Source organism: Jaculus jaculus, chromosome 1 (genome assembly GCF_020740685.1).
Source record: "Jaculus jaculus isolate mJacJac1 chromosome 1, mJacJac1.mat.Y.cur, whole genome shotgun sequence".
Lineage (NCBI taxonomy): Eukaryota > Metazoa > Chordata > Mammalia > Rodentia > Dipodidae > Jaculus > Jaculus jaculus.
In genome coordinates, this window is record NC_059102.1 from 192648994 (window position 1) to 192676803 (window position 27810).

Consider the following 27810-nt stretch of genomic DNA (forward strand, 5'->3'; position numbering starts at 1 on the left):
GGCGGCGTTTTCCCGTGGTGCGTGGCGGGCTTGAATCTTCGGCTGCGGATACAAACGGTCGGCGCGGGAGGCGCTCCGGGACTCGCGGCGGCATTCCGGTGCCCGCTCGGGTTAGGAAGGCTCCCTTTCTCTCTGTCTTGGGAAGCCCCGCTTCGCTTGCGGTGGCTGGGTGAAGCCGAGGGCCGCCGCGCTGAACTCTCCTTGGCGCCCGCGGTCTCCGAGGCGCCGACCGGGCGCAGGACCTGGTCAGCCTTTTCATCCTCCTGAAGCCTGCACGAGGCGGCAGGGGAGTTCCTGGATGTGTCCCGGTGCTACGTCCTCTTGAACGAGGCACAGAATCGCAGTTCATCCTCTCACAAATGGTTTGTGACTTGGGGCTCCCTCCGGCTCTTCCAAAAGACCTGCTGGAAGGAGTCACAAATACTTCGGGTTTTCTTTGCTTGCACTTGCGTAGTGCTTCAAATATCCTCCATCTTCCAGTGTTTTTTATATATATATATATATATATATATATATATATATATATATATATATATATATATATATATAATTTTTTTTTAAGAAAAGCTTTTCTTTCTGTGATTTTTTTTTCATGCTCTGGACGGAATCCAGGATCTGCTTACTGACCTAGATACCCAACCCCAAAACAGCGTTTCTTGAAAATGCGCTGCTGTTTTCTGTAGTCATATTTTCGTATCTTTATTTTTCTGCCCTATCTTATCACTTATCTCTTTTGCCTACAGGTCAAAACTGTAGTTGAATTTTACTCTTCTTCAAAATACTCTGCTGGCACCGAAGAGAATGTTTTCCATGGGCCTACTTTGCTGTCAAAAATTCCATTACCAGAGGTAGAAATAATGTAAGAAACACTGAAATGTGTTCTAGGACATAAGAAATAGGAAAAGTGCCATCGAATATTAGACAAAATGCAATTACATAACTTGAGATAATGGAGTATATACTAAAATAGTTCATGGGAAGGAATACACTTTAAAGTTGTGGAATGTCATATGGAAAGAAGACATCCAAGAAGAATTAATTGTGTTATGTTGTTAGGTCTGGAATGAAAACAAAATCAGACCTACATTGTTAACCAAACCCAGTAACAGGCTTTTTTCAGTTACAGATTAGTCCACATATCTCTTTCCCTGCAAGTAAACTCTTGGGAAATAACTAGTTTCCATGCCCTTCCAACTTGGCATCATGAAAGATTTTAACTAAATAAGGTCGACCTTCTTTGCCAATACTTTGTATCATTTGATTTTAGGATCTTGTCATCTCCCATTTGATGATGCCTAAAATTCCTTTTGCCTAAGAATGTTAATGTTTAGGCAGTATATCTTATTGGTTTACAAACAGTGACTGCTGTGTCCTGCCAGAGTGGTTAGCTTGTTCTTTATCTTGATAAAGGCGAACTGACCAGATACAGAAGTGCAGTAATGTGCCTAAAGAGAGGGAACAGCTGCTCTAACCTGAGGCAGTAATTACTGGATGACCAAGGGGCTTAGCCTAGAAGGGTTAAATTCCAGATTTTATGTCTTATTAGTACTGTATCATTCCTCCTCGTGTGTAGATTGTGAGGAGGGGCTTTATATTCTGGATAGCTGCTGAAATGCAGACTTGGGGAAAGATTACAAAATTTACTTATTCTAATTTACCAGTTGTTTTTTTTTTAATGTTAATGACTTTATTTTGAAGGCACTTCATTCTCAGAGAATTCTGAAGGTACTGTTATATATTATTTTCCTGAATAAGATATTGGTGAATCCTGAATTTTTAACTCAACTGTATTTATTTTTCTAAAAAATGTGCGTGGGTAGACATGTTCATGTGTGGAGGTCAGATGATAATGTTAAGTGTTGGTCCTAACCTTCTATCTTGGTCAAGGCAGGATCTGTTGTTGATCATAACAGCAAGCTAGTTGGCCTGCAAGCTTCTGAGAATTTTCTGTCTCTGCCTCCCATCTCTCTGTAGGAGCCCTAGGATTACAGACACAGCTACTACTAAGTTCATATGTTTGTACCACAAATGTTTTTACCCACTGAACTCTCCCTAGGCGTGTGTGTGTGTGTGTGTGTGTGTGTGTGTGTGTGTAAAGAAAGGTATCTGTTTACCATCTGTGTGTGAACCAAACCTTGGGAATCATGACAAAGTCTGTACTAAACTTCTTTGTCTTCATATTTTTATTGATTATGTTATAGCTTCTATAAACATCTAAAATAGTCATTTGATGGAGTCTATTTTAACTTTGTGTCTTTCCAAATGGTAGCTCTTAGGGTTTAAAAGTAAACTACCCACCAGCATAGGCGCGTGTATTTGACCACTTAGTCTCCACTGATGGTATTTTGGGAAATTGTGGATCATTTGGGCTGTGAGTCCTAGCTGAAGGAACTAGATCTTGGGAGAGGGGGAGGTTGAGGCTGTAGCCCAACCCCAACTTCCTTTCTTATCTCTGCTCCCTGCATCTGCTAAACTATGAACAAGCAGATACTGCCACCACTCAACAGTCCATCTCCAGGCCTTCCCCATCATTAGGGACTGGATCACTTCAAACTGTGAATCAAATCTCTCTTCCCTTAAGTTGCTCCTTGTTAGGTGTTTGATCACAGGTATAAGGAACTTGCTAGTGTTATCTCTTATTAGTCAGTAAAATATTTGGGAGTGTCATATTAAATATATTGCAAGAACATAAACATAAAGTAAGCTTACTTTTTGTAAAGAAAAAGTGTTACAGCATAGGGTTTGAAGCTAACTAGTATTCAGAAGTTTATAGAAGATACAAGGCAGTAGGCACTTAACTTATAGAGGAGATAATGAGTTAGGAGAAATAGAGCTAGCATAACATCAGCATGGTAAATACTCATAGGAATTATATACCAAAGAGAACAGAGAAGCTTTAAAATATGCACATTTAACCATTGTTTCATGAACTTTTATTTTTAGGTGAAAATTTGGATTATTTCAAGAGTTAGAGCAGATTCTGATGTTAAATAATGGCAACAGGTGACTTAAAAAGAAGTTTACGGAAGCTAGAGCACATGCTTCGTTTACTAAATTACCCTAGAGAGGTGGATTATGTAGGGTAAGCTATATTACCAAATTTATTTGTATTCTTTTTATCTGGTACTTTTAGATAGTCTATGACATGTTGGGTGTATTAAATGAAAATAAAGATTTTTATCTAGTACTATTTAAATGTACTTTGAAATGTTTAAACTATTTGAGAAAGCAGGGGGTTCTGGAAGTTTGTTTATAAGTATGAATTACAGAAAAATTCCAATTCAGGCTATTTAAGATGTTGTTTATTAGCACAGTAAACATTAGTTGAAGGTATTGTCTATATACTTTCAAATTCACAGCAGTATAAAAGATTTTATTAATTATATAAGCTACTATTCTTCTATTCAGTTAAGCAGTATTTTTTTTAACTTTTTTTGTTTATTTTTACTTATTTATTCCAGAGTGACAGACACAGAGAGAAAAATAGATAAGAGAGTGGGCACGCAGGGCCTCCAGCTGCTTCAAACGAACTCCAGGTGCATGCACCCCCTTGTGCATCTGGCTAACGTGGGTCCTGGGATATGGAGCCTCAAACCGGGGTCCTTAGGCTTCATGGGCAAGCGTTTAACCGCTAAGCCATCTCTCCAGCCATTAAACAGTATTTTTTAATACAGCTAATGTGAGGGAAAATGTTGCCATTTCTTACTTATTTTTTGGTGGATAATGTTTTTAAATTTTTTAAAAAAATATTTATTTGAGAGAGCAAGAGAGGGAAAGAAACAGAGAGAAAGAGAGAGAATGGGCATGCTAGGGCCTCCAGCCACTGCAAATGACTCAAGATGCATGTGCCACCTTGTGCATCTGGCTTATGTGGGTCCTAGGGAATCGAACCAAGGTCCTTTGGCTTTGCAGGCAAATGCTTTAACTGTTCAGTCATCTCTACAGCCTAAGGATAAGTTTTATTCATTTAAATTATGTACTTTTTAATATGAAAGGATTTGATTTGTAATATTTTTATAGCAGCCTCTACTGTGCTTGAAAATTTTTTTTTTTTTTTTTTTTTTTTTTTTGAGGTAGGGTCTCACTCTAGCCCAGGCTGACCTGGAATTCACTATGTAGTCTCAGGGTGGCCTTGAACTCACAGTGACCCTTCTACCTCCCCTCCCCGAGTGCTGACATTAAAGGCAGGTAACAGAACTTGAGCTTTTATCTTCTACTTCCCGACTATTGTTTCCTATATTCCCAGTAACCTGGTGTTATGATCCTGTTATTCTTTATCTTTTATTCTTGTTTCTTTAGAACACTGATTTCTTTTTTTTTTTTTAACATATTTTGATTCACTGATTTATTGCTTAAATAATTTCCCCCACTAGAATGTTGGCTTGAGTTAGGGGCTTCATTTTGTTCACTAAAGTAGCTCCATATCTAGAATTGGACCTAACATATACTCAGAGTTGATTACATGGACAATGAATATTAGAATATTAAGAGATTTTCACAAGGTGGCCACATCCAAATAGCATAATAAAGCTCAAATAAACCACTTACTATGTAGAATGTTCCAATAATGGGCTTTATATATAAGAATGAATATTCTAACTGCATAATAGGCAAATATCACTACAAGAGAAGATTGCAGACAAGAATAATAAGTAGAGACACTAACTCCATTTGCTGTTGTTATTATAGGCAGTATCTGTGGGCAGCAGAACATGTGAAACAAATACAATGCATAGGATGGGCCATTCATAAACAGAAAATATCTTCAACATGCCTTAAGAACAGGAGAATCTCAACTTACAGGGATGGAACCACTTTGAGTTAGAGAGTTTTCAACTTTTACCAAATTATTTAATTTTTAGTTTTTTCAAATAAGATCTGCAATAGCCCAGGTTGGTTTTGAACTTCCTATGTAACTAAGGATGACCTTGAGCTCTGAATACTCCTGCCTGTACATCCCAAATTCTGAGATTACAAATGTATGTCATTATAAACACTATCCACATATTAAACGACAATTTTATATAATTCTAAAGTATACCAGTATTCTGTTTTCTATATGGAGGGTTTAGACATAATTTTCTTACTAACCTGAGTATCATTAAGAACAATATTCCATATCATGGTAATGTTTTCAGGGTCTATTGAGATAGGCATTGTGACTTGCTTTATCTAGACATTTAGATTGCTGGGTTCTTCCTATCATACACATACAAATTCATACACAGCACTATGTGTTTTAATTTTTCTACTTTTTCATATTTTTATTTGTTTTTATTGCTAGTCTTTTGTGTGCTATTTGTTGATTTCCTACTTTATAATATGTTTTCATAGTGTTTACTTAATTAATGGGCTCCATCCTTAGAGTTGAATAACCAAGGTTTTAAGGTTATAAAATGTTAAATATAGTACTGGCTGCCAGCTAGTCATAAAGTAAATATTATGGACAGATTGTTCTATTTAAAAGCATCTTTTTATTTTCTGTTTTTAGACTGTATTTCAGATGTTATCAGAATAATTTTCTCCAATAAAATATTTTTAACTATAAGCACAAAACCTGGGGAGATGGCTTAGCAGCTAATGGAGTTTGTTTGCAAAGTCTGGGCCCCAGCACCTCATGTAGGGCCAGACACAAAAAGTGGTGCATGCATATGTTGTTTGCTTGTGATGGCAAGAGACCCTAGCTTGTCCACACTCTTATACTCACATATATGTAACTAAATAATTAAATACAATTAAAAAAAAGAAACACAAGACAGATATGTTCTGAAAAGCAAAATACAGGGTTATTGTCCTGTTTTTGTCCTCTGCCTTATTAAAGTTTGGGTGGAGATGGGAAATTTATATATACATTTTGAACATTATGGAAAGCATGTATGTTTATATGTAAGTACAGTGTTAACACAGTTGAACAAATAATACTGCGTAATTGAAGAAATAACTGTTCAACTTCTTTGTGGCAAATACAGCGAAGATATTTCACATCAAGAAATAAGTAGATAGCTAGAAAGTAGTATAATGGCAGTAGGTACTGAGTACCCTGAACATTCTGAGATCGATATAGATCAGACAGTTGAGTATGACTTCATAGAAATCAAGTATTTTGTTTGTTTTTTTGAGGTAAGGTCTCACTTTTAGCTAGTCCAAGCAGCCTTGAACTCAGAGGTGATCCTTCTATCTCAGCCTCCTCAAGTGCTGTGATTATTGGTATGAGCTATCATGCCTGGCTTTTTAGGAATCAAGATTTGACAAAAGATTCATAAAGAAAAAATAGTTATATAGGCAGAGTGAAATATCCTTCTTTACAGTTACATGACCTTATTAGATAGGAGATAGAATATGGAGGGACATGTATCACATTATTATGTCTATAATATCAATTTGAAATTGCTGAGAGTGTTGCTAGTACTTTATTTTTAAAATTTTTATTTATTTATCTGTGTGAAGGGGAGGAGTTAGCGGGCAGGATCTCCTGCTGCTACAAACAACAGATACTTATAACTTACATAGGTACTTAGTCATTGAACCCAGGCCACCAAATTACACAAGCAAGTGCCTTTAACCACTGAACCAACTTCCATAGGCCAGGTAATACTGCCATAAGTGTTTTAGTAAATTATAATTTGTAAGATTTACCTTTGCAAGCTTGGATATGGAGCAATGAGTTAATGTAACAAATGTTTACAAAACCATAAGGTTTTTTTATGAACCATAAGGTCACATGTTTATTAGGAGGAGGAATGAGGTAGATAAGTAAGACTAAGCTTTAGGAAATCAATAAAAAGTATAGTAGATAGACTGTTGGTACTTGAGAGCTACAATAAGTTTTTTGGGCACATGACCAAAACCAGTTCACAATAGTCTGACCAGAGTGGTTTACATTGGGAGGTAGAACCTGGAGGGTCATGTATCATTAAATTATTGTGTCTGTAGTATCTAAGTTACTGACATCATTGTTTAAATTTCCTTAACTGTCCAGCTTTTAGAACTATGCTAATTACAAGTCCTTTTCCCTAACAGTTTAATAAAAGGAGACACAGCAGCATCTTTGCCAATCATCAGCTATTCTCTTACCTCATACTCACCTTATGTAACAGAACTTCTGATGGATTCCAATATAGAGCTGATAGCAAAGAATGACTTGCGCTTTACAGATGCTGTCTATAAGGTATTTTGAGTTTTAACCAATAATTACTGTAGAAGTTACTGAATGCTTTTTCTTTTCTTTTTAAATATTTTATTTATTTGAGAGAGAATATATGAATGGGTATGCCATGGCCTCTTGCTAGTACAAATTAACTCCACTTGCATATGCTATCATATACATCTGGCTGATGTGAGTGCTAGGGAATTGAATCTGTGTCCTTCGATTTCTCAGGCAAGTGCCTTACAATTTAAGCCTTCTCTCCAGCCCCTGAATGCTTTTTAAAAATTAATAATTGAACAGTAACTATTTAAGAAGTCATATATCACTAACCATGGGATAACATTCTTAGAAAATCATTGATGGACAATATTGTTTTGTGTGCAAACATGAGTGTGTGCTCACACTACCTCAGTAGTATTAGTCTACTACTGCCTAGGCTACACACACACACACACACACACACACACAGCTTGTTGCTTCTAGGCTAGAAACCCATACAATATGCTACTATACTGAATACTGTAGGATTTTTTTTTTTTTTTTTTTGATGCTTATATGTAGAGGTCACAGGAAAACTTCGGGTGTCAGTCCTCACCTTCCACCTTGTTTCAGGCAAGGTCTCTTGTTTACTACTATAGTTTCACCAGGCTGGCTGGCCAGTAGACTTCTGAGGGATTTTCTTGTGTATGCCCCCCATCTTGCCTAAGGCAAGATGAGATTACAGAAGTTTATGCTACCATATCCAGTTTTACTTAGATTCTGAGGCCCCAAACTTGCGTACTCACACCTGAGTAGCAAGCACTTTATTCACTGAGCCATATCCCAGCATATACTGTAGAATCATAATGTAAGTATTTATGTCTAAAGGTATTTAAACTTTAAGGAAAAGTTTCACTCAACATATTAGGCAATAGAAAGTTTTCATCTTTATTATTATTGCATATGTATTCCATCATTAACCAAAAATGTTTCTTGTGGCACATGACTGTATAGTTGGCAGAATATTTTCATATGCTTTTGTCTTTTAAACTGTCAGCTTGTATTGAAATGAAGGTGCAATTCATGTTTGCTTCATAAATATTTCTTATTCTGTTAACTCTGGTAAATATTTGTCATTGGTTCTCATATGCTAGTTTTCTGTCAATTTTTAGCAAAAATTGATATGCTGGAAGAAGCCAAAGAGAAATATAACTATCTTCAGTAAAAGTTGCAGTTTAGAGGCTGGAGAGATGGCTTAGCGGTTAAGCACTTGCCTGTGAAGCCTAAGGGATCCAGTTCGAGGCTCAATTCCCTAGGACCCACATTAGCCAGATGCACAAGGGGGTGCATGCATCTGGAGTTCGTTTGCAGTGGCTGGAGGCCCTGGTGTGCCCATTCTCTCTCTCTATCTTCCCCTTTCTCTCTGTCCGCCCCTTTCAAATAGATAAATAAAAATAAACAAAAAGTTGCAGTTTATGAAATTATGAGTTAATTTACATATTTATAACAAGGTATTGAAACTTGATAATTGCCAAGACTAGAGTCACATCTTGACATGGCCCTTGCCCTTGACCTGGTGTGCTAGAGTTCTCAAAGAAGATCTGCTAGTCTTGATTCAGTGATAGTGGCAGTCAGTGCTCCTGCTAGTGCCCAGATCAGAAACATTCCCCTCCCTGGATCCTTGTTTGGGTTGGTGGGTCTCTTTATCCAGGCTGTGATATATTGTAAATTCTTTTTCTTCTAGGAAAAAAAAAATAGAAACTTCATAATTTATTCTTTGAGATATGAGACTAGGTCTTATATCTATACTAGTATCTATATATACACATACATGCACACACACTGAATTAATCTTACAGTTGATTTTTAAAAATTTTTATTTATTATTAACTTTTGCTTAAGTGTTACGATTTTCTACTAAAAACTAGAGCTGAACTTGATGAAATGGGAGGTTTACTGGAGGTCTTTATTTAATCTTCCTTTTGTTTGCTTTTAATCCCAGATAGTTGTCCATAGACGCTTAACTGATATGGCTATAAATTCTAGGGTTCCGTTTAACAGAATCCTGGAAAATATTCCCATTCTATTTATAAGTGAGAAACTAGTGAAAATGCCTGTTGACTGGTTTAAAAGTCACATAGTGGATGGATTTTACCCAAAGGGAGTCATGATTCTGTGACATGTCATATGGTATTCTAATGAGCTACAGATTTTCTAGTACTTCTGGGGATATTTGAAGTTTCTGATGGCTATGTCTCCATCTCTATTGTGGTGTTTTGATTCAGATGTAGCAATGTGACCCTGACTGCAACATTTGTATATCCCCCATCTGGCATGTCCCTAGCTACCTTTATCTCTTACCTGGTCATGACTCAACCCCAGCATGGTAAGTCTTATTACCTATAACTAGTGGTTTGGTCTTCGTTGTCCTCTGGTAATAATACTCCTCTGACCAGGTGGTTATATATCACTGTTAATTAAAGAAATTTTTCCTAACTATTCATCATTTTCTTTTTGGCAGCTTCTTCGTGATCAATTTGACTATAAACCAATTTTGTCAAAAAAGCAATTTATACAATGTGGATTTGCTGAATGGAAAATCCAAATTGTTTGTGATGTTTTGAATTGTGTGGTGAAAAAACATAAGGAATTGACTGGTTCTGAAAAGGTGATCTTATGAATAGATTTTAGTCCTAACTTATACTAAATATTCCTGACCCAGTATTTCAACATCTAAAATTGGTACCCTAGGTAGGAGTTATTACGTCATGCAACTGTCACCAAACTTGGTGGCCTCAGAAGTTCTTGGTCTCATGAGAAAAAGAATTCCAGGATGGACACAGGAGACTTAAGCAGGAACAGATTTACTGAAGCAAAAGCAAAAGTACATTCCTAGAAGGCAACTCAGTTTTTCAGCTGGCTATCCTGAACGTAGGAATCAAAGGCTTTGTGGGGCTGCAGAGACATCTTATGTTAATGCTGTGTGCCTAATTGTGGAATTCTCCAGGAATTTGGAGGATACTTCTAGGAACTAAGGAAAAATGAGTGACCAAACATGGAGTGTATGGAACCACTATGCAATTTAGATCAAGGCACATGCATGAAACTAATGTGAAACAATCCTCTGTCTGGGTTTTGGGGTCTCACAGTCTTCTGCACATCACAGCCGACCTGCAGAGAGCAGCTCATTACAGTAGCAGGTTGTACTGCAGTCTGTACCTGGATGAGTTCATAACCACCTAGTTGATGGATCCCATTATTCTTTCTTGTTCTGTCTCAGACTGTATTACTCACAGATGGGGTGACCTTTGGATGCTATTCACAGGTTTTATGCATCTTTGACTTAGAATTGCTAGTCCTAAACTACAGATTTTATCACTTCTAAGATAAATTTTTTGAAATAAGGCCTCACCACATCACCCGGGCAGACCTCAAATTTTCAACCCTCTACCTCTGTCTCCCAAATTTGGTGATTCCAGGTATGTGCCACCATGCCTATCTCATTAGAGTATCAGCATTTGTCAGTTATTTTCAGAACGAATAGTTAAGTAAAGCAGAATTCAAATCTACATTATTTTTTCACACAAAATTTATTATGTGTAATACTTTTCCATTTTTTTAGGTTCCATCCCACCAAAGAAAGAAAACCATTTGTGATAAGTCAGATTCTTGTTCAAGCAGTGAGAAAACACCTGCAGGCGTTATCGGCATTGATATGAGTGGCAGGGTTATGACTTCAGGAAAGGTACATGTGATAGTTTTGATTGATTGTCAATATGACAGGACCTATAAGCACCTGTGAGGGTTTGTCTACATCAGAGTAGTCCGTGGGCATACCTGAGTGACATTACCTTGATTCAGTTAATTGAACAACGAAGACACATCTTAATAGTGGGCTGGGGTTCTGGGCTGTATAAGAAGGAGAGAGCTGGCTGAGCACCACCATTGATCATTGTGCTTCCTTACTGTGTACTGAATGTCAGTGGTAAAGCAAAATGCTTCCTTTCCAGGGTTTTTGTAGAACAGTATATATACTTTCTTTAGAGTTATATTTAGTTTTAGTGGTTTTAATTTTTATTTTTTATGCTTTTTAAAAATTTTTGGTATTTTCCAATACAACTTGGTTTGCTGATTCCTGTCCCTCCACTATTCTCCTTTCTCCCAATTTTCCTTCCTCTGTATTTCCCTTCTTTTTATACATCACATGTATCCTTTTGTTCAGCCCTCCCCCTCCTTTAGTTCATCTCATTCTAATCACTTTTCTTATAGTTTTATTTTTATAGGTCTTATCCACATTTGTTCTCCTATATGTACCTATTTATAAATTTGACAAGCTAAGTCTAGCATATTAGAGAGAACGTGCAGTTTTGGTCTTTCTGACTTTGAGTCACTTCCCTCAATATGATTTCCAGACCCTTCTATTTTTATTTTTCCCTACTGCTAAACTAAATGTCATTGTGCATATATATTTGTATATATCACGTTTCATTATCCATTCATCTATTGCTGGGCATCTAGGCCATTTTCAACTCTTAGCTATTAGAAATGAAGTTGTAATGAACATGTAATGAACAAGTATCTGTATCTTTACCACATGTACTGTTTCTGTGCTTAGGTAGACTATGCAGAAAAGGAACTAGTTAAAAGGGTACATTGTAAATGCATAGTTTCACCTATGCCTTTTTGTCAAGACTTTTCCTTTATCATTGTTGGAATGCTCAACTGAAGGTATCATATATTGATTTGTGAAATAGCAAAAAAAATAATGAATTCTTACAAAACTATTTGTACATTAAATGATAGTCTTTATATATCTGCCCAATCTATTTGTTTGTCTATCGACAAGGCCTAGGCTGATCTGGATGTGGTAATCTTACTGCCCCAGATGTTGGGTACTGGGATTATGGTTGCATGCCGCTACAACTAGCAGTTCAGTTGGTTTTGGTTTTCTAGTAGGCTTTGTTTTTTTCTTTTTCAAGGTAGGGTCTCACTCTAGCTCAAGCTGACCTGGAAATCACTCTGTAGTCTCAGGGTGGCCTCGAACTCACAACATTCCTCCTACCTCTGCCTCCCAAGTGCTGGGATTAAAGGTGTGTGCTGCCATGCCCGGCAGCTTTTTCGTTTCTTTTCTTTTTTTTTTTTTAATGGAACATTTCAGACATTGACAAAGGGATTTACTATCTTGGTTTAAGTTAACCAGTTCTTTGCTAATCTTTTTCATCTTTATTGTAACCACTTTCCCCAGTATTTTGAAACAAGTCCAAGCATTATTAAATGCTTAAATATTTGCTTAAAATAATAGCTATGCTTTTAAGTCAGGCACAGCTGCATGAATTTATAATCTCAGCATTCAGGAAGCAGAGGCAGGAGGATCATGAGTTCAAGGAGGCCAACCTGGACTACATGAGACCCATCTTCACCATCTTCAGTGAAGAAATATGAATATCTTTAAAAATCAGAACCATAATTTACCATCACATAAAAAATATTGTACACATACAAAATATGAACTAGGTATGTTTTGATACATTATATTTGATAATTTAAAAGTTTTTAAATAGTTAAGTAAACATTGGGTGTTTTTACCAGAATTGGTGTAGGTTATTTAAAATCATGGTGGGAGGAGAACCACCAAAGTATTGTTTCCATGTTTGTGTCTATGCAGAAGAAAGCTGTGGTGATTCGTCACCTGTATAATGCAGATAATATCGACGTTCCTGAGGACACAAGTTCAGTAACAGATGACATCAGTGAAGATTTTGATGAGTCAGATACCAAGACGAATGAAACAGAGGTTTCTGAAGTGAAGGTCTCTGCAACCAAGGCTGTGCAGCAGGTAAGGTTTAGGTTTTCTTTAACAGGTGCCTGGCATTTCTTTGATATCTGTGATAATTTGGGTATTTAAACACTGCAATATTTCTTACCTTTTGAATGATGACATATTAACAGTATCATTAATGTTATTGAGAATCAGTTAACCCTACTGAATGGTGTTTGTTGCATCTGTTCTCTTTTTTAATCTGTGTTTTCTTCCTCTCATATTTCATACTCTTAAATAATTAAAATGTCACAATGGAAATAGGAATTGATTGATTTTAAAGGCCTTTTACCTCCTATTACTATCCTTAATCCTGGTAATCATTTCAGGATATAAATTATAATTCCGAGATTACTGCACTTCAGACCATGCTTGCTGAATCCCAAGAGAAGCTTGGGAAGCTGACTTTCCTAGAGAAAAGGCTGGACCTTTTGGAAGAGACCATGAAAGGCAAAGTGATGGTTGATGAAAAGACCTGGAATGATCTTCTAAGTCGTGTCACACTTCTTGAAACAGAAATGCTTTTGTCCAAGAAGGTATTTCCTTTCCTTAATATGTAAAGAATATGTCAGGTCCAATAAAGTATAGATTTTATTGTTATGTCTATATTCTTTTGGAAATGGTATTAAGGAAATACTAAGGAAACTAAACAATGTTTAGTATAGAATAAAGAGTTATGAATAGCATGTTTTTGTTTTGTTGTTTGTTTTGGCTTATTTGTTTTTTGAAGTAGGCTCTTACTCTAGCCCATGCTGACCTGGAATTTAATATGTAGTCTCAGGATGGCCTTGAACTCATAGTGATCCTCCTACCTCTGCCTCCCAAGTGCTGGGATTAAAGGTGTGTGCCACCACACCTGGCTTTTTGTTTGAGTTTTTTATAATGAGAGAGAATTGGTATGCCAGGGCCTTACCCACTGAAAACAAACTCCAGACATGTGCACCACCTGGTACACATGTGTAACATTGTATATGCATCACTTTGTGCATTTGGCTTATGTGGGACCTAGTGAGTTGAACATGGGTCCTTAGTCTTCTTCACAGGCAAGTGCCTTAACCACTAGGCTATTTGCCAGCCCAAATAGCATGTTTTTTTATTCTCATGGCTGCTTTTTTTTCTTTATTGAATAAGATAATTTGGAAAACATATAATTTGACCTTTTTTGGGGGGTATGGTTTGTATTTTTTTATATTAGTTTTGTACAGTCATGTTGGTACCATCGTTAGCCTCCTCCCTGTCCTCCCCCCCCCCCCAGTAGGGACCCTCCTTCTTGTGAAATATGGGTCATGCATTATGGTGTTAGCCATCATTTATGTGTAAAAAGCAATGTCTGTGTGCACAATAACCCAACGTGTGGCTCTAACATTCTTTCCACCCCCTATTTTTGCAAATTTCCCTGAGCCATATTGGGTTCATTTTAGGTCTGCTTCAGTGATGAGATCTTGAGAGCCTCTGTGACTCTGGACATCTGGTTTGGTTGGAGTTGAGTGTTCTCTGTATCTATCTCCTTCACCCTTGTGCTGGTACCAGGTTCACTCTTGCCCATTTCCCCAATTAGTTTTAGTTTCTGCTGGGGCCCTTTTGAGGTGTGATGGGCTGGTTCTGTCCTTAAGATCTGTGTCCATCTGAAAAAGAGAAGAAGCAAATTCTCCAACAGAGTGTGAAAGAGCATGGGAGGTCTTTCCATTTTCTCAAGTCCTCCTCAGTTTCTTTCTTCAGTGTTTTTATGTTTTCATTGTATAGGTCTTTCACATCCTTGGTTAATGTTATTCCAAAGTATTTATTTGTTTATTTATTTATTTTTGTTGCTTTTGAAAATGAAACAATGTCACTTATTTCTTTCTCTGTATCTTTATCTTTACCATATAGAAAGCCTACTGATTTTTGTGCATTGACTTTGTATCCTGCTACTTTGCTGAAGGAGTTAATCACCTTTAAGAGTTTTGGGATGGAGGCTCTCCTGTCTCTTATGTACAGAATCATGTGGTCTGCGAATACAGCTAACTTAACTCCTTCCTTTCCAATTTTTATCCCTTTTATTTCTTTCTTCTGTTTTATTGCTTGAGCTAGTACTTCTAGTACTATATTGAAGAGCTGAGGTGAGAATGGACACCGCTGTCTTGTTCCTGTCCTCAATGAGAAGTCCTTCAGTCTCTCTCCATTAAGTATTTTTTGGGCTTTAGGAGCTTTATATATAGACTTTATTATGTTGAATTGTAAACTGTCCATGCCAATTCTTTCCAATGTTCTGATCATGAAATTATGTTGTATTTTGTCAAAGGCCTTTTCAGCATTTATCAGGATGATCTTGTCTTTTTGGTGTTTAAGCTTATTTATGTGGTGTATTACATTGACAGATTTCCTTATGTTGAACCACCCCTGTGTCCTTAGGATGAAGCCTACTTGATCAAGGTGGATAATGCTTTTGATGTGTAGTTGGATTCAGTTTGTGAGGATTTTGTTCAGGATCTTTGAGTCTGAGTTCTTGTGGCATCTCTGCCTGGTTTTGGTATTAGGGTGACCTACCTTCATAGAAGGAGTTGGGAAGTGTATTAGTCAGGGTTCTCTAGAGGAACAGAATTGCTAGAATGAATTATTTTAAAAAGGGAATTTATTGGATTAGCTTCCAGTAGTCCAATAGCAGTTGCAGGCCCGAGAATCACCGAACCTGGTAGCTGCTCAGTCCATGTGGCCAGATGCCTCAGCACATGGTGCCGGAAAGCCTGGAGGCTTCCTGAGGAGCCGCTGGGTTTTGATCCACGTGGGTCTTCAGTTGATGTTGGTCTTTAGTCCGTATTGGTCTTCAATCCACACTAGAAGGTAGGGAGCAGCTCCAGCAGCCAAGTGGAAGGAAGGAAGGAAAAGGGAACTCTTCTACCCAGAGCTTCCTTGTATCAAGTCCCCCTCTGAGCGGGGCCGCCCACTCTGGGGGAAGGGCTCACCCTGGGGGAAAGACCTCCTCCTTTAGTTGATCCTTCCTAGAAGCAGCCTGTGGATTACTAACAGATCAAGTTGACAACACCTTAACTATCACAAGTCCAACCCTTGTCAACTTGGCATCAAATCATGTCTCCTTACATCATACTTAATTTCCAAATGAAAACAGTAACAAGCTCATAATTCCGCCTAACATTGCATAACTATCCCACGTACAACTGGAACCGCAAAATCTTTCCCCCAACACAAGCTTAGTCTCTAATACAATGGGTCTAATATAAATTCAACAGTTAGCTAATGATATAATCTTAATATTGGTGTAGATACACTCTGTTATCAAGGCAGGACAGAAATATTGCAATCACAGTCCTCGGTTCTGTAACTGATCACGTGGCCTTAGCTGATATTTGTAACTGCCTTCTTCTACTACCCATTCTGTATTTCCTCCACCTTCAGCAAGCACCTCGGCAGGTCTTGGTTCTTTACCTGGAGGGGTAACCCATACCTTCATTCCTGAAGGATCTGGGCCATTTATCACACTACTTCTATTGGGTTGTTGCAGTCGTCCATTGACTTTGACAACAGGACATGGTAACACTAACAGACGCCCTAAAGGATCTCCTGCACTCCAGGCATACTCTTCCTTACCGCCATTGTGGAGGAGCAGTCCAATTTCCCCCTGGTAATCTGGATCAATCACCCCTGCAATCACTGTTACTCCTTTCTCAGCCTGTTCACTCAAGGGCATTAGGAGCCCAAAGTGACCAGGGGAAGTCTTAGCTTCCAGTTCAATAGAATGTTCTTTGTGTCTCCTGGCAAAAGCACTCCCCCCTCTGGGACCAAGACTTGTAGTCCAGCAGAGCGTAAGGTTGCAGGAACAGGAAGCAAAAATCTAGCTAACGGGTCACTTGGGGTGATGGTAAGTGGGACCATTCCCATTTCCACCCCTTGATTCCTGGACCCGTGAATCCGGGCTATAGGAGAAACAGTACCATATATAGGACGCTGATTCAGAGCATATGCAGCCTGCTGGAGGACATTCCCCCAGCCCTCCAAGCTGTTGCCACCTAGTTGGCGCTGTAGCTGTTTCTTCAAAAGGCCATTCCACCGTTCTATCAAGCCAGCTGCTTCAGGATGGTGGGGCACATGGTAAGACCAGTGAATTCCATGACCATGAGCCCACTGCCGTACTTCCTTGGCAGTGAAGTGAGTTCCTTGGTCAGAAGTAATGCTGTGTGGAATGCCATGACGGTGGATAAGGCATTCTGTAAGCCCATGGATGGTAGTTTTGGCAGAAGCACTACGTGCAGGAAAGGCAAATGCATACCCAGAATAAATGTCTATTCCAGTAAGGACAAAACACTGCCCTTTCCATGATGGAAGCGGTCCAATGTAGTCAACCTGCCACCAGGTTGCTGGCTGGTCACCCCGAGGAATACTACCATATTGGGGGCTCAGAGTTGGTCTCTGCTGTTGGCAAATTTGGCACTCAGCAGTAGCTGTAGCCAGGTCAGCCTTAGTTAGTGGAAGTCCATGTTGTTGGGCCCATGCATAGCCTGCATCTCTGCCACCATGGCCACTTTGTTCTTGGGCCCATTGGGCAATGACAGGGGTGGCTGAGGAAGGAGGTTGACCATTATCCACAGAACGGGTCAGCTTATCTACTTGATTATTAAAGTCATCCTCCAGTGAGGTCACCTTCTGATGAGCACTGACATGGGACACAAGTATCCTTATATCCTTTGCCCATTCAGAGAAGTCTATCCACATACACCTTCCCCAAATGTCCTGTTCACCAATTTTCGAATTGTGCTCCTTCCAAGTCCCAGACCATCCAGCCAAACCATTGGCCACAGCCCATGAGTCAGTGTATAACTGCACATCTGGCCATTTTTTCTTCCAAGCAAAATGCACAACCATATGTACTGCCCGAAGTTCTGCCCATTGTGAAGACTTCCCTTCACCACAGTCCTTCAGAGTTGTCCCAGAAAGGGGCTGTAATGCTGCAGCTGTCCACTTCTGGGCAGTGCCGGCATAATGTGCTAAACCATCTGTAAACCATGCCCTAGATCTCTCCTCCTCAGTCAGTTGGTCATAGGGCACACCCCATGATGCCATAGGTGCATGCTTGGGGACAGAAGGTATTGCAACAGGTGTAGCAGCCATGGGTATTTGGGCAACTTCCTCATGTAACTTATTCATACCTTCAGGGCCTGCTCAAGCCCGATCACATATATACCACTTCCACTTAATGATGGACTGCTGCTGTGCACGTCCAACTTTATGGCTTGGTGGGTCAGACAACACCCAGCTCATAACCAGCAATGCGACCTGGACTGCAACAGGAAGCTTTCCCTGTTCTATTGTATGGCACAGTTTGAGAAAAAATTGGTTTCAGTTCTTCTGTGAAGGTTTGATAGAATTCAGCTGAGGAGCCATCTGGCCCTGGCCTCTTCTTTTTGGGGAGGTTTTTTGATTACCTTTTCAATCTCGATGGATGTGATATGTTTGTTTAGGAGATTAATCTGCTCTGAGTTTAGCTTTGGTAGGTGATATATGTACAGGAATTCATCCATTTCATCGAATTTTGTGGACTAGAGGTTTTTGATGACTCTCCCAATTTCACTTACGTCTGTTGTGAACTCTCCTTTTTCGTTTCTTGTTTTTTTAACTTTTTATTGACAGCTTCCATAATTATAGACAATAAATCATGATAATTCCCACCCTACCCCAACTTTACCTCTCAAATCCATCCTCTATCTTATTCCCTTCCCCTCTCAATTTTTTTTATTTTTTATTTTTTTAATTTTTATTAACATTTTCCATGATTATAAAAAAAAAATCCCATGGCAATGCCCTCCCCCCACACACTTTCCCCTTTGATTCATTTCTAATTTTGTTAATTTGAAGCGTCTCTTTTTTTCCCTGATCAAATTGGCCAGGGATTTGTCAATCTTGTTTATTTTTTCAAAGAACCAGCTCTTTGTTTCATCAGTTTTCTTAGTTTCCAACCATTAAATTCTTCTCTGGTCTTAATTATTTCTGTCTGGATTCTTCTTGCTTTTCCTATACCTTTAGGTGGATGGTTAGGTTATTGATTTGGAATCTTCTGTCTTTGTTACAATCTGATTTTTTTTTTTTTTTTTTAATTTTTGAGGTAGAGACTAACCCTATTTCAGGCTGACCCTATTTAGTCTCAGGGTGGCCTCAAACTCACAGTGATCCTCCTACCTCTGCCTCCCGAGTGCTGGGATTAAAGGCATGCGCCACTACGCCCGACTCTTTCGGTCTTTGTTAAGAAGGCATTTAGTACTATGAATTTTCCCCTGAAGACTGCCTTCATTGTACCCCATAAGTTTTGGTACATTGTGTTCTCATTGTCATTCATTTCTAGAAATTTCACAATTTTATTTTTTTTTTATTTAATCTGCTACCCATTTATTGTTTAAAAGTGTGTTGTTCAGTTTCCAGGAGCCCATGAGATTCCTGGTTCATCTTTTGTTGTTAATTTCTAGCAATTACAGCATTGTGATCTGATACAATGCAGGAAATTATGTCAATCTTCCTAAATGTATGGAGGCAGGCTTTGTGACCCAATATATGATCTGTTTTAGAGAAGGTTCAATTGGCTGCTAAGAAGAATGTGTAGCCTATGGATTTGAGGTAGAATGTTCTGTAGATATCCGTTAGGTCTATGTGGTCTATGGTTTTGTTGAGCTCTCTCACTTCCCTGTTGATTTTCTGTTTGGATGATCTGTCTGTTGCTAATAGTGGAGTATTAAAGTCCCCAACTATGATGGTGTTGGTGGTTATTTCTGTTTTATTGTCAAGTAGGATTTGGTTTATGAATTGTGGTGCCCCTGTGTTTGCTGCATAAAGATTGGTGACTGTGATGTCCTCTAGTTGGATAGTTTCCTTGATCAGTATGAAATGGCCTTCTTTGTCTTTTTTAATTAGTTTTGGTTTGAAGTCCATTTTATCCAATATTACTGTTCCCATTTGCTTGGAATATCATTTTCTACCCTTTCACCCTGAGGAGGTATCTGTCTTTTGTGATGAGGTGGGTTTCTTGAAGACAATAGGTAGAGCTAATTTTCTGAGCCACCCTGTTAGCTTAGATCTCTTAATAGGTGAATTAAGGCCATTAATATTTAGAGTAACGACTGTGAAGTTTGATTTGATCCCTGCCATCTCATGGTGGTTTATGTGGTTTGGTGTTTTCTTGGACTTGTAGTTTTGTGTGCTTTCTGTGAGTTTGGTTATTGTGATCTGCTTCTTGTATGTAGGCACTTGAAGTTGATTATTTGATTCTTGATTCTTTGTAGAGAATTTCTTAAAGTACTCTCTGCAGGTTTGGCTTCTTGTTCATGTAGTTGTAAAGCTGAGTTTTATCGTGGAAAATTTTTCTTTCACTATCCATTTTGAGGGATACTTTTGCTGGGTACACTAGTTTGGGTTGGAAGCCAAAGGGTTAGGGGCAGGTAGAGTGGGATAGTGTTCACAGGTCAGAGAGAGTGGGATAGCATTCCTGTGGGGCAGAGAGAGCGTTCACCTGCATGTAGTGGCACAGATGGAGCTATGCTGGCCTGGGTCCCCTTGCCTGCAGTTAGTACAGGAGGAACCGGGGGCTGGGACTATGTCTAGGACCACTGCTTGAGGGGAGTGGGGCACTGGTAGACTTCCTGAGAGTGTGTGAATCAGCCAGTTCCCCCTCCCTATTTTTTTTGCTCCCTCCACACCCTCCCACTGGAGGTCTGTTAAGAGTCTGCTCCTCCCTAGAAGACCCAATGGCTCCTAAGTGTCTTGCCTTTGCCTTTCCTTCCCTGGGATGTGTGGTGCAGTTAGGCAGATTTCGTCTTGACCCTGGTTTTTATTTTTTATTTATTATTTACATCTTACTCTACCCCAGGCTGACTTGTTGCTCACTCTGTAGTACTAGGCTGGCCTTGAACTCACAGTGATCCCCCTACTTTTTCCTCCTGAGTGCTGGGATTAAAGGCATCTGCTACCGCACCCACCTAGTTTGTGCTTTTAGTTATTAATACTACTTGAAAAACTTAATGAAATAAGACTATGTTTGACTTCCTTTATGAAAATGTCAAGAGTATTTTATGCATTTTAATATCACAAATGGCTTTTCTAGTTAACAAGAAAAGTTAGTTATAAACTGTAGAAAAATTAAAACTGTAACTTTTCTTTTTCTAAGCAAAAACTTTAGTCATAATGTGAATTTAACAGAAATAGTTACTATGTTTACCTTAGTGAATCTGAGAGATTTGTTTCTGTTTCTTAGGATTTCAGTTTTTAGTCTCTCTCTTCCTAGAGAGGGATGTTAGTGGTAACCTTGAGAAGCTTATCCTCATTCTCTTCTACATGTAAAATCTTCCCTCCCTTCTTCTTCCCATGTCTTGTCCCCTTCCCTATCTTTGTTTATTTCTTTCTCCCTTTCTTCCTTCTTTTTTTATTTTTATTTCTTGGGGGTTTTGTTTGTAGTTTTTATTTTTATTTTTTTATGGTACTTGGACTTGGGATTTAGTCCAGGGCATTGTACAAAGTACTGTACCAACTGTGCTATATCCCCAGCTGCAAGATTTTTTTTTATATATTGGAATATGTGTTGCTTTATAGATAAAATTATTAAAACTATTTAAACGTTTCTTATGCTATGTTTGTATTAGATACTTGATAGTATACAATAAAACATTTTCTTTTTCATTTTATTCTGAATATTGAACTGTACATTCCAGAATGAATATGTAAAGCTTAATGTCCCAGATGATGATTATGCTTCTGTTAGTGACATGGATTTTACACACTTTGGTAAGTTCTTCAATTGTATCAGTATTATTGCACAAGGGGTTTTCAGAGAAAAAATAATTTTTATGAATGTGGGATAACTTTTTATTCTCAAGCCTTTTTCTTAAAAAAAAATTACAGATCTCCTAAAACAAAGGAAATAATAAACTATAGCCTACGAGGACCAAGGTTTGCTTACAAAGCCACTGTATATATCTTTCATGACATAAACGATAAATGAATTCTAGTGTAAAAGAACTGCAAAGATTGTTCTTTACTTTTATTTAAATATATTTACTTATTTATTTGAGAGAGAATGGGAGTGTGTAGAATGTGCCAGAACTGCTACAAATGAACTCTGGATGCATGTGTCATTTTGGGCGTCTGGCTTTCTGTGGGTATTAGAGAATGAACCTGAGCCTGCAGACTTTATAAGCAAGCACCTCTAACTGCTGAGCCATCTCCCTAGCCCAAACCTTGCTCTTGTAATTATTCTAGAACAATAAAGTACAATAACAGAAGGAGTTCTCTAAGATTTCTAGTATCTAGATCTAAACAGTGGCATTCTTGTTTATAATAAGATGTTCAAAAGGAAAAAAAAATAAAGCATTTCTTAGTAACCTGTGAAGATTATATTTGAGCAGTGTACTGATGATCATAAAGGAAAAATAATGAAGATTTTGCCGTGCTAGTGAACTTCATAAATCTTTTCAGCATTACTGAGCACCAAGAACACAGCAGGAAGCTTGTATTCTTTTCATTCTATATTTTATTGCATATCTTTGATTAAATTGTGTTTGTAAAATAAATACTTTCTCCTGTTGAGAATCTTAATATGTGTAGATTTTTAAAATTGTTAGATCTTTCAGCTACTCCATAACAGTAACAGTTCATTGTTCTTTCTTGTACTGGTATCATTCTACTACATTAACTCATTTGATTCCAAATGCAAACATGCAAGATAAGTATCATTATTATTCCTATGTTATAGATAAAGAAAATGAGTTGTAGTGAAATCAGTGACTATGCCAATGGTTACATAATTATTGAATGGTAGACAGATTTGAATCCAGGCAACTCATTCTGGTGTTTTTATTAAACACTACATGTTCACTGCAAATGCTAAACAATTTCAGTGATTAAGTTAATAAATATAATTATTTGATATGCATTTTCAGGTACTAATATTAGTATAGGTTGTAAATTACAGATTGGTTAACGTGCTGACTATTTTTTCTATTTATCATTCATGCAGTCAACAATATCAAGCTCGACGCTAAAATGTTTGAAAGCATAAACAATCTCTGTCTACCAAGCATGAATTATTTTTGCCACCTCTTTCTCTAGTGTGTGCATATTAAAGCTCATTGCTCTCTCCTTTCCTTTCCAACCTGAACTTGATTACCAATCCTTTTCTCAACTCCTATAATGTGACTAAGAAATGATTGTGTTTAAAGAAGTAAGATTTTAATAAAGAAGACTCAGAAAAGCAGTAAAAAAGCTTATCACTGAAAACAGCATGCATTTAATTCATCTGGCTATTAACTTTGGCTGGTGTTCTGTTTACATTGGACTTTGTATTTATAGCCTCTCAAATCGCCTGTGGTATGTCTTATCTTCTAACCTCCTAGCCTGCTTAGTACCAGTTTTAACCACCCTGAAACACACTCTTGAATAAGGCTATATGCCTCAAAATGCAGGCCCTAAAATCACAGCCAGCAGAGCCATTCCTTCAGCCCCTATTCTATCTTCTCAGGTAGTTTTGTAGAATAGTGTAAGAAACCTTCAGAAGATACCTATCCCATCGAGTAGAAAATGAATCAAGATTTCGGCATAGTAGATATATGTCTTTCTTAGTTTCAAATTATTTTTCCGTAACATTGCCAATTGCCTTTCACTTCTACTAAAAAAATCTTGGTGTAGATACCATGTGATTGCTTTAGTGTTGACTTCCTCAACCAAGCAAATACTAATACAGAAAGTGCTGAGTCAAATTATATTTCCTAAATATTTGAACCAGGACACCAAGAGTAAATTGGTTAAATCCATATGTCAAGACTGGGCTAAGTTGGTTATTTTGGCCAGGTCATGCTGATATGTAAACAGAAGAAAAGCAGAGGAGTGCAGCAAGTAGTAAGAAAAGCAGGCCAAAGAGTACAGCTCTGTGAGGAAGAAAAGGCATCAGTTCTCATGCATAAATATGTTGTTCCTCACCAAGGGTATCAGTAAAGACTTACAGTAAACTACATTTATGTATACTAGATTAAATGAATGTCTGATTTTTCCTTTGTTTTTATAACTTAGTTTACGCTGATTAAAATAGAGCATGCTATGTAGTTTTAATTTGATAAGAATATATCTTATCTATAGGATCCCATAATTGATAGCGTTAATCAGAAAAAAAATCATTATTTTGTCAAATTTATATCAAAATATTAAAAATGTGGGTTTTTTTTTAACTATTTAGAACTGATCTTGAATTTAACACATTCTTTTTCTTATGTGTTAACTCAAGGTAAGATGCCTCTTGATTTTAATAGGTGGGCTGGAGAGATGGCTTAGCGGTTAAGCGCTTGTCTGTGAAGCCTAAGGACCCCGGTTCGAGGCTTAGTTCCCCTGGACCCACGTTAGCCAGATGCACAAGGGAGTGCACGCGTCTGGAGTTCGTTTGCAGTGGCTGGAAGCCCTGGCATGCCCATTCTCTCTCTCTTTCTCTCTGCCTCTTTCCCCTCTCTGTCTGTCGCTCTCAAAGAAATAAATAAAATGAACAAAAAAAATTTTTTTTAAAAAAGGTATATATGGTTAATTGTTAATAAATAGTTGCCACTTGCTACAAAGCTACAATAAAATAATTATGGAATGCTTAGATGTTGCTTTACCAAAGTATCATGCCAAGTTTGTCAGCATTCATTAGTTAACACAGAAGCCACCACCTTAAGGACAAAACAGTAGCATATAGACTTTTCTATTGACTGATTGCTATCATGGGAAAGATAATATTGAGTTTTCTAAATATTTTATTTTTATTTATTTGTGAGAGAGAGAGAGAATGGGTGTACCAGGGCCTCCTGCCATTGCAAACGACCTCCAGACATGTGTGTTCCCTTGTGCATCTGGCTAACATGGGTCCTGGGGAATCGAACCTGGGTCCTTTGGCTTTGCAGGCAAATGCTTTAACCACTAAGCCATCCCTCCAGCCCTTTTTTTTAAAGACAGGATTTTGTTGTGTTTTCCAGGTTGGCATCAAACTCCTAATCCTTCTCAGCCTCCCAAGTAACTGGGATGACAGTTATGTGCCACAGACCTAAATATATTTTGTAATTTTTATTAAGCAGTTTTTAACATCTCTCAACATATGCATATTATTTTCTTGAAAAATACTGAAAATTAATTTTTATGTACACCAGTAGTCATGTTAAATAATGTTTATTTTGCTCTCATTTGTAAATAAAATGTTTATAGATATTTGGCACTAGTTTGAAATTAAGAGGTAAGCTAAAACTTCATTTCTTCACAGAGAGAAAAAGCAATGTGGAGAGGCCAGTGAGTGTCCATCAGTCATCTGGTTACAATACAGTATCAGCTCAGTCAACTCCCAGAGGCTCAACTATTAATTATTGTGGTCTGAAAGACCTTTCAGAGGTAAGGAAGCTGACCACTAACGGCCTAGGTGATTTCCTTTCTAAGGTCAAGAAAATAAGCATGCATTAGTTTTACTTGTATATTCTGCTGGCAAGAAAAATGGCAAGACTGTAAATCTTAACCTCTCAAAAATTCTGTTTTGAGTAAACAGCACTGAATACAGTTTTTCATACTGTGCTTGATATATTCATGGTCCATCTTTAAGGATTGTTTACTCTGAGAAAGTGCCTAAATTTGTTGCTTTTTAAATTAAAGGAAACAACAATCCAGAAAATGGAAAGGATGAAAAAAATGTAAGTAACAGAAAAGAGCAAGAGAAATTGATTTCTCTGTAGGGAATTGTATTGAATTACAGTATACATAGGCTGTGCATATGTGCTTCAAACCTTAAAGGTCTCAATCAGGTGTGGAATTTCCTTCAAGACTCCGGTGGATAATAAATCCACCTACAGTTATGTTTGTGAGATGAGTCACTGTTTTCCAGCAAGTGATGTAAAACATTTTTAATAAAATTAATCAAATTAACCATAGGTTAAAGGGTATAGAGATATATTTGGTTTGTAATTAATCCCGACTTATCTATTTTTTTGCTACATAACTTAAAACAATCATTTAAATGCCACTAGTCTTTTCAGTAAATTATTGATAAAACCGTACTGATAACTTTTGTTTAGTACAAATGAAATTTAGTCTTTTGAAGAGCAGTTTAAAAGAAATATATAGTGAAATTGTATAAGAATATTATGCAGCCTACTATCTTAAAAACTATAATGTTCTTTGACATTTCAAAAGTACTAAATAACTTGTGCTATGAGAATTGACTACAGCTATTTTTCCTTTCCCCTAGCCATAATATATAGAGGTATTATTAGTAAGCCTACCAAAGAGTAGAAAAATATTCAAATTTATTTTGGACACAAGAGCATAAACTTAAGTCTTATTCATTATGAATTACATTTTAACCAATATGACATTTGTTTTATTTTAGGTTTGAAGAAACTGCAGAATTATTGAAATGTGCAAGTCACTAACTAGAATTTCTACATGAACTTCCCTAGGACTTTGGCCACTTGTATATGTTGTATATTTTAAGAATTCTTATAATTTTAATGTGCTGTGTTATTTTTACAATGAATTTCAATTCTACTGAGTAGGTGAGGTTTTCATTCATTATTGAATAAAAACTTTAAAAAATATTTTCAGGCTGATTTTATTGATTGTTCTTACACTTTTCTCAGTAAAACTTGTATGCCGTTACATTGCTGTTACAGAGTGAAGCACTGTATTTTTTGTTGTTGACATTTACTGGCAGTGTAAGTAATAGTTTTTAAAGTCCAGGCTTGAGGACCATGGTTTACATTCTGCTGGAGACATTCCAGCTAGGGCTTTCATGCTGTTCCCAGGAGGCTCTGATACACAGTTTTTGCCATCTATGCTGACAAATAAGTTATAATGAAAAGTTAAAAATGCTCATTGAAAATTAAATGGAAGAAAAGTATGAGTATACCATGCCAATACGAGTATACCAAGTCAAAAGGCAGCGGTGTCTTTTTGATTGATACTAAAAAAAGTAAAGGACAAATCAGTGTCCCTTGGTGTTGAAGCAAGTGTGAAGCCTCCCCATGAGGAATGTGTTGAGTGCCTCCATGCTCTTTTTGAAAACATGTTTTAAACCAAGGAGATAGACACAGGGTGGTAGTCCAGTGTTAGATGATACACAGTGCAATTTCTCTTCCTAATGATGGAAAGAAAATTTTTGGCAGAGCAAAGGCCTTAGACAAAGTTAAAAGAACATTATAATCATCTTAAAAATTATTTATAAGTTATCTTTTCTAGCCTTTTAAGTGAAAATGTAGTGGATTATCCTCGGTAATAGTCAAGAGAATCAACTCTTATTAGAAAGAGTAATTTTTTTTATTTTTAGTCATACTTTACCTAATCATATTTTCTTATTCACCACTTTGTATATATATATTTTTTTATTTCATTGTCAAATAGAATGTTAAAGTTATAACTAGCAAAACTTTAAGCATTTTTGATATTTCAATAAATGTTCAATCATCCTTAAGACTGTAAACTTTTAAGCTATCATACAGAAGCATATAAAGTTTAAATCAATAATGAATTAATGAATCCTCTTAGCATTACTTTTACAATTACAACTACTTTTATAGAAACCAAGAGATTATAGTTTTGACAAAGCTAACAGTATCTTATCAGGTACCTTCTAAAATATCATTCCCAGCATGGAATTATAGCACCACCTTGTGGTGAAGAATGGCTCCGTCCCTTTTTTTAGAGTATTTTAGTAGTATGAACTTTATAGTATGAACCTTGCTTATTCTCATTGCCATCAGTTTCACACAAATTCCCTCTCTCCTGAGGGCCATCTTCCATGGAATTATGGGTATTCTCTATGGGGTCATGAATGCACCAGTGAGTCTTAATATGGGAGACAATTTTAAAAAGAAACATAAAAATGTTCTTGTGA

The 27810-nt window shown here is 37.3% G+C and overlaps 1 protein-coding gene and 1 non-coding gene across 6 annotated transcripts; both read left to right on the plus strand.

Annotated features, from left to right (window-relative positions):
• On the plus strand, window positions 1-26515 carry Cep44 (centrosomal protein 44). Of its 5 annotated transcripts, none has more exons than XM_045142338.1 (12): window positions 1-110; window positions 744-859; window positions 2944-3082; window positions 7021-7168; window positions 9648-9794; window positions 10749-10871; window positions 12792-12962; window positions 13274-13480; window positions 21629-21701; window positions 25195-25319; window positions 25575-25612; window positions 26308-26515. In XM_045142338.1, exons 3-12 carry the CDS (start codon window positions 2994-2996, stop codon window positions 26348-26350), a joined length of 1164 nt encoding a protein of 387 aa, XP_044998273.1. In that variant the 5' UTR covers window positions 1-110; window positions 744-859; window positions 2944-2993; the 3' UTR covers window positions 26351-26515. The 5 variants fall into 5 exon arrangements, with proteins under 5 accessions (XP_044998273.1, XP_044998275.1, XP_044998274.1 ...); XM_045142340.1 differs by having other exon boundaries at window positions 744-848; XM_045142339.1 differs by lacking the exon at window positions 1-110 and adding an exon at window positions 123-362 and having other exon boundaries at window positions 744-848.
• Window positions 8657-8793, plus strand: LOC123457823. The gene has a single exon (XR_006635186.1). It is a non-coding gene; the product is annotated as a small nucleolar RNA SNORA3/SNORA45 family (small nucleolar RNA).
• Window positions 26516-27810: the final 1295 nt, after the last annotated feature.

Bases quoted from the DNA above. Each gene is read 5' to 3' on its own strand.
- Cep44 (XM_045142338.1), top strand. From the start codon at position 2,994: ATGGCAACAGGTGACTTAAAAAGAAGTTTACGGAAGCTAGAGCACATG. The intron at 10,872-12,791 runs GTACATGTGATA...GTGTCTATGCAG, and splicing joins GGGTTATGACTTCAGGAAAG to AAGAAAGCTGTGGTGATTCG. The intron at 12,963-13,273 runs GTAAGGTTTAGG...TAATCATTTCAG, and splicing joins CAACCAAGGCTGTGCAGCAG to GATATAAATTATAATTCCGA.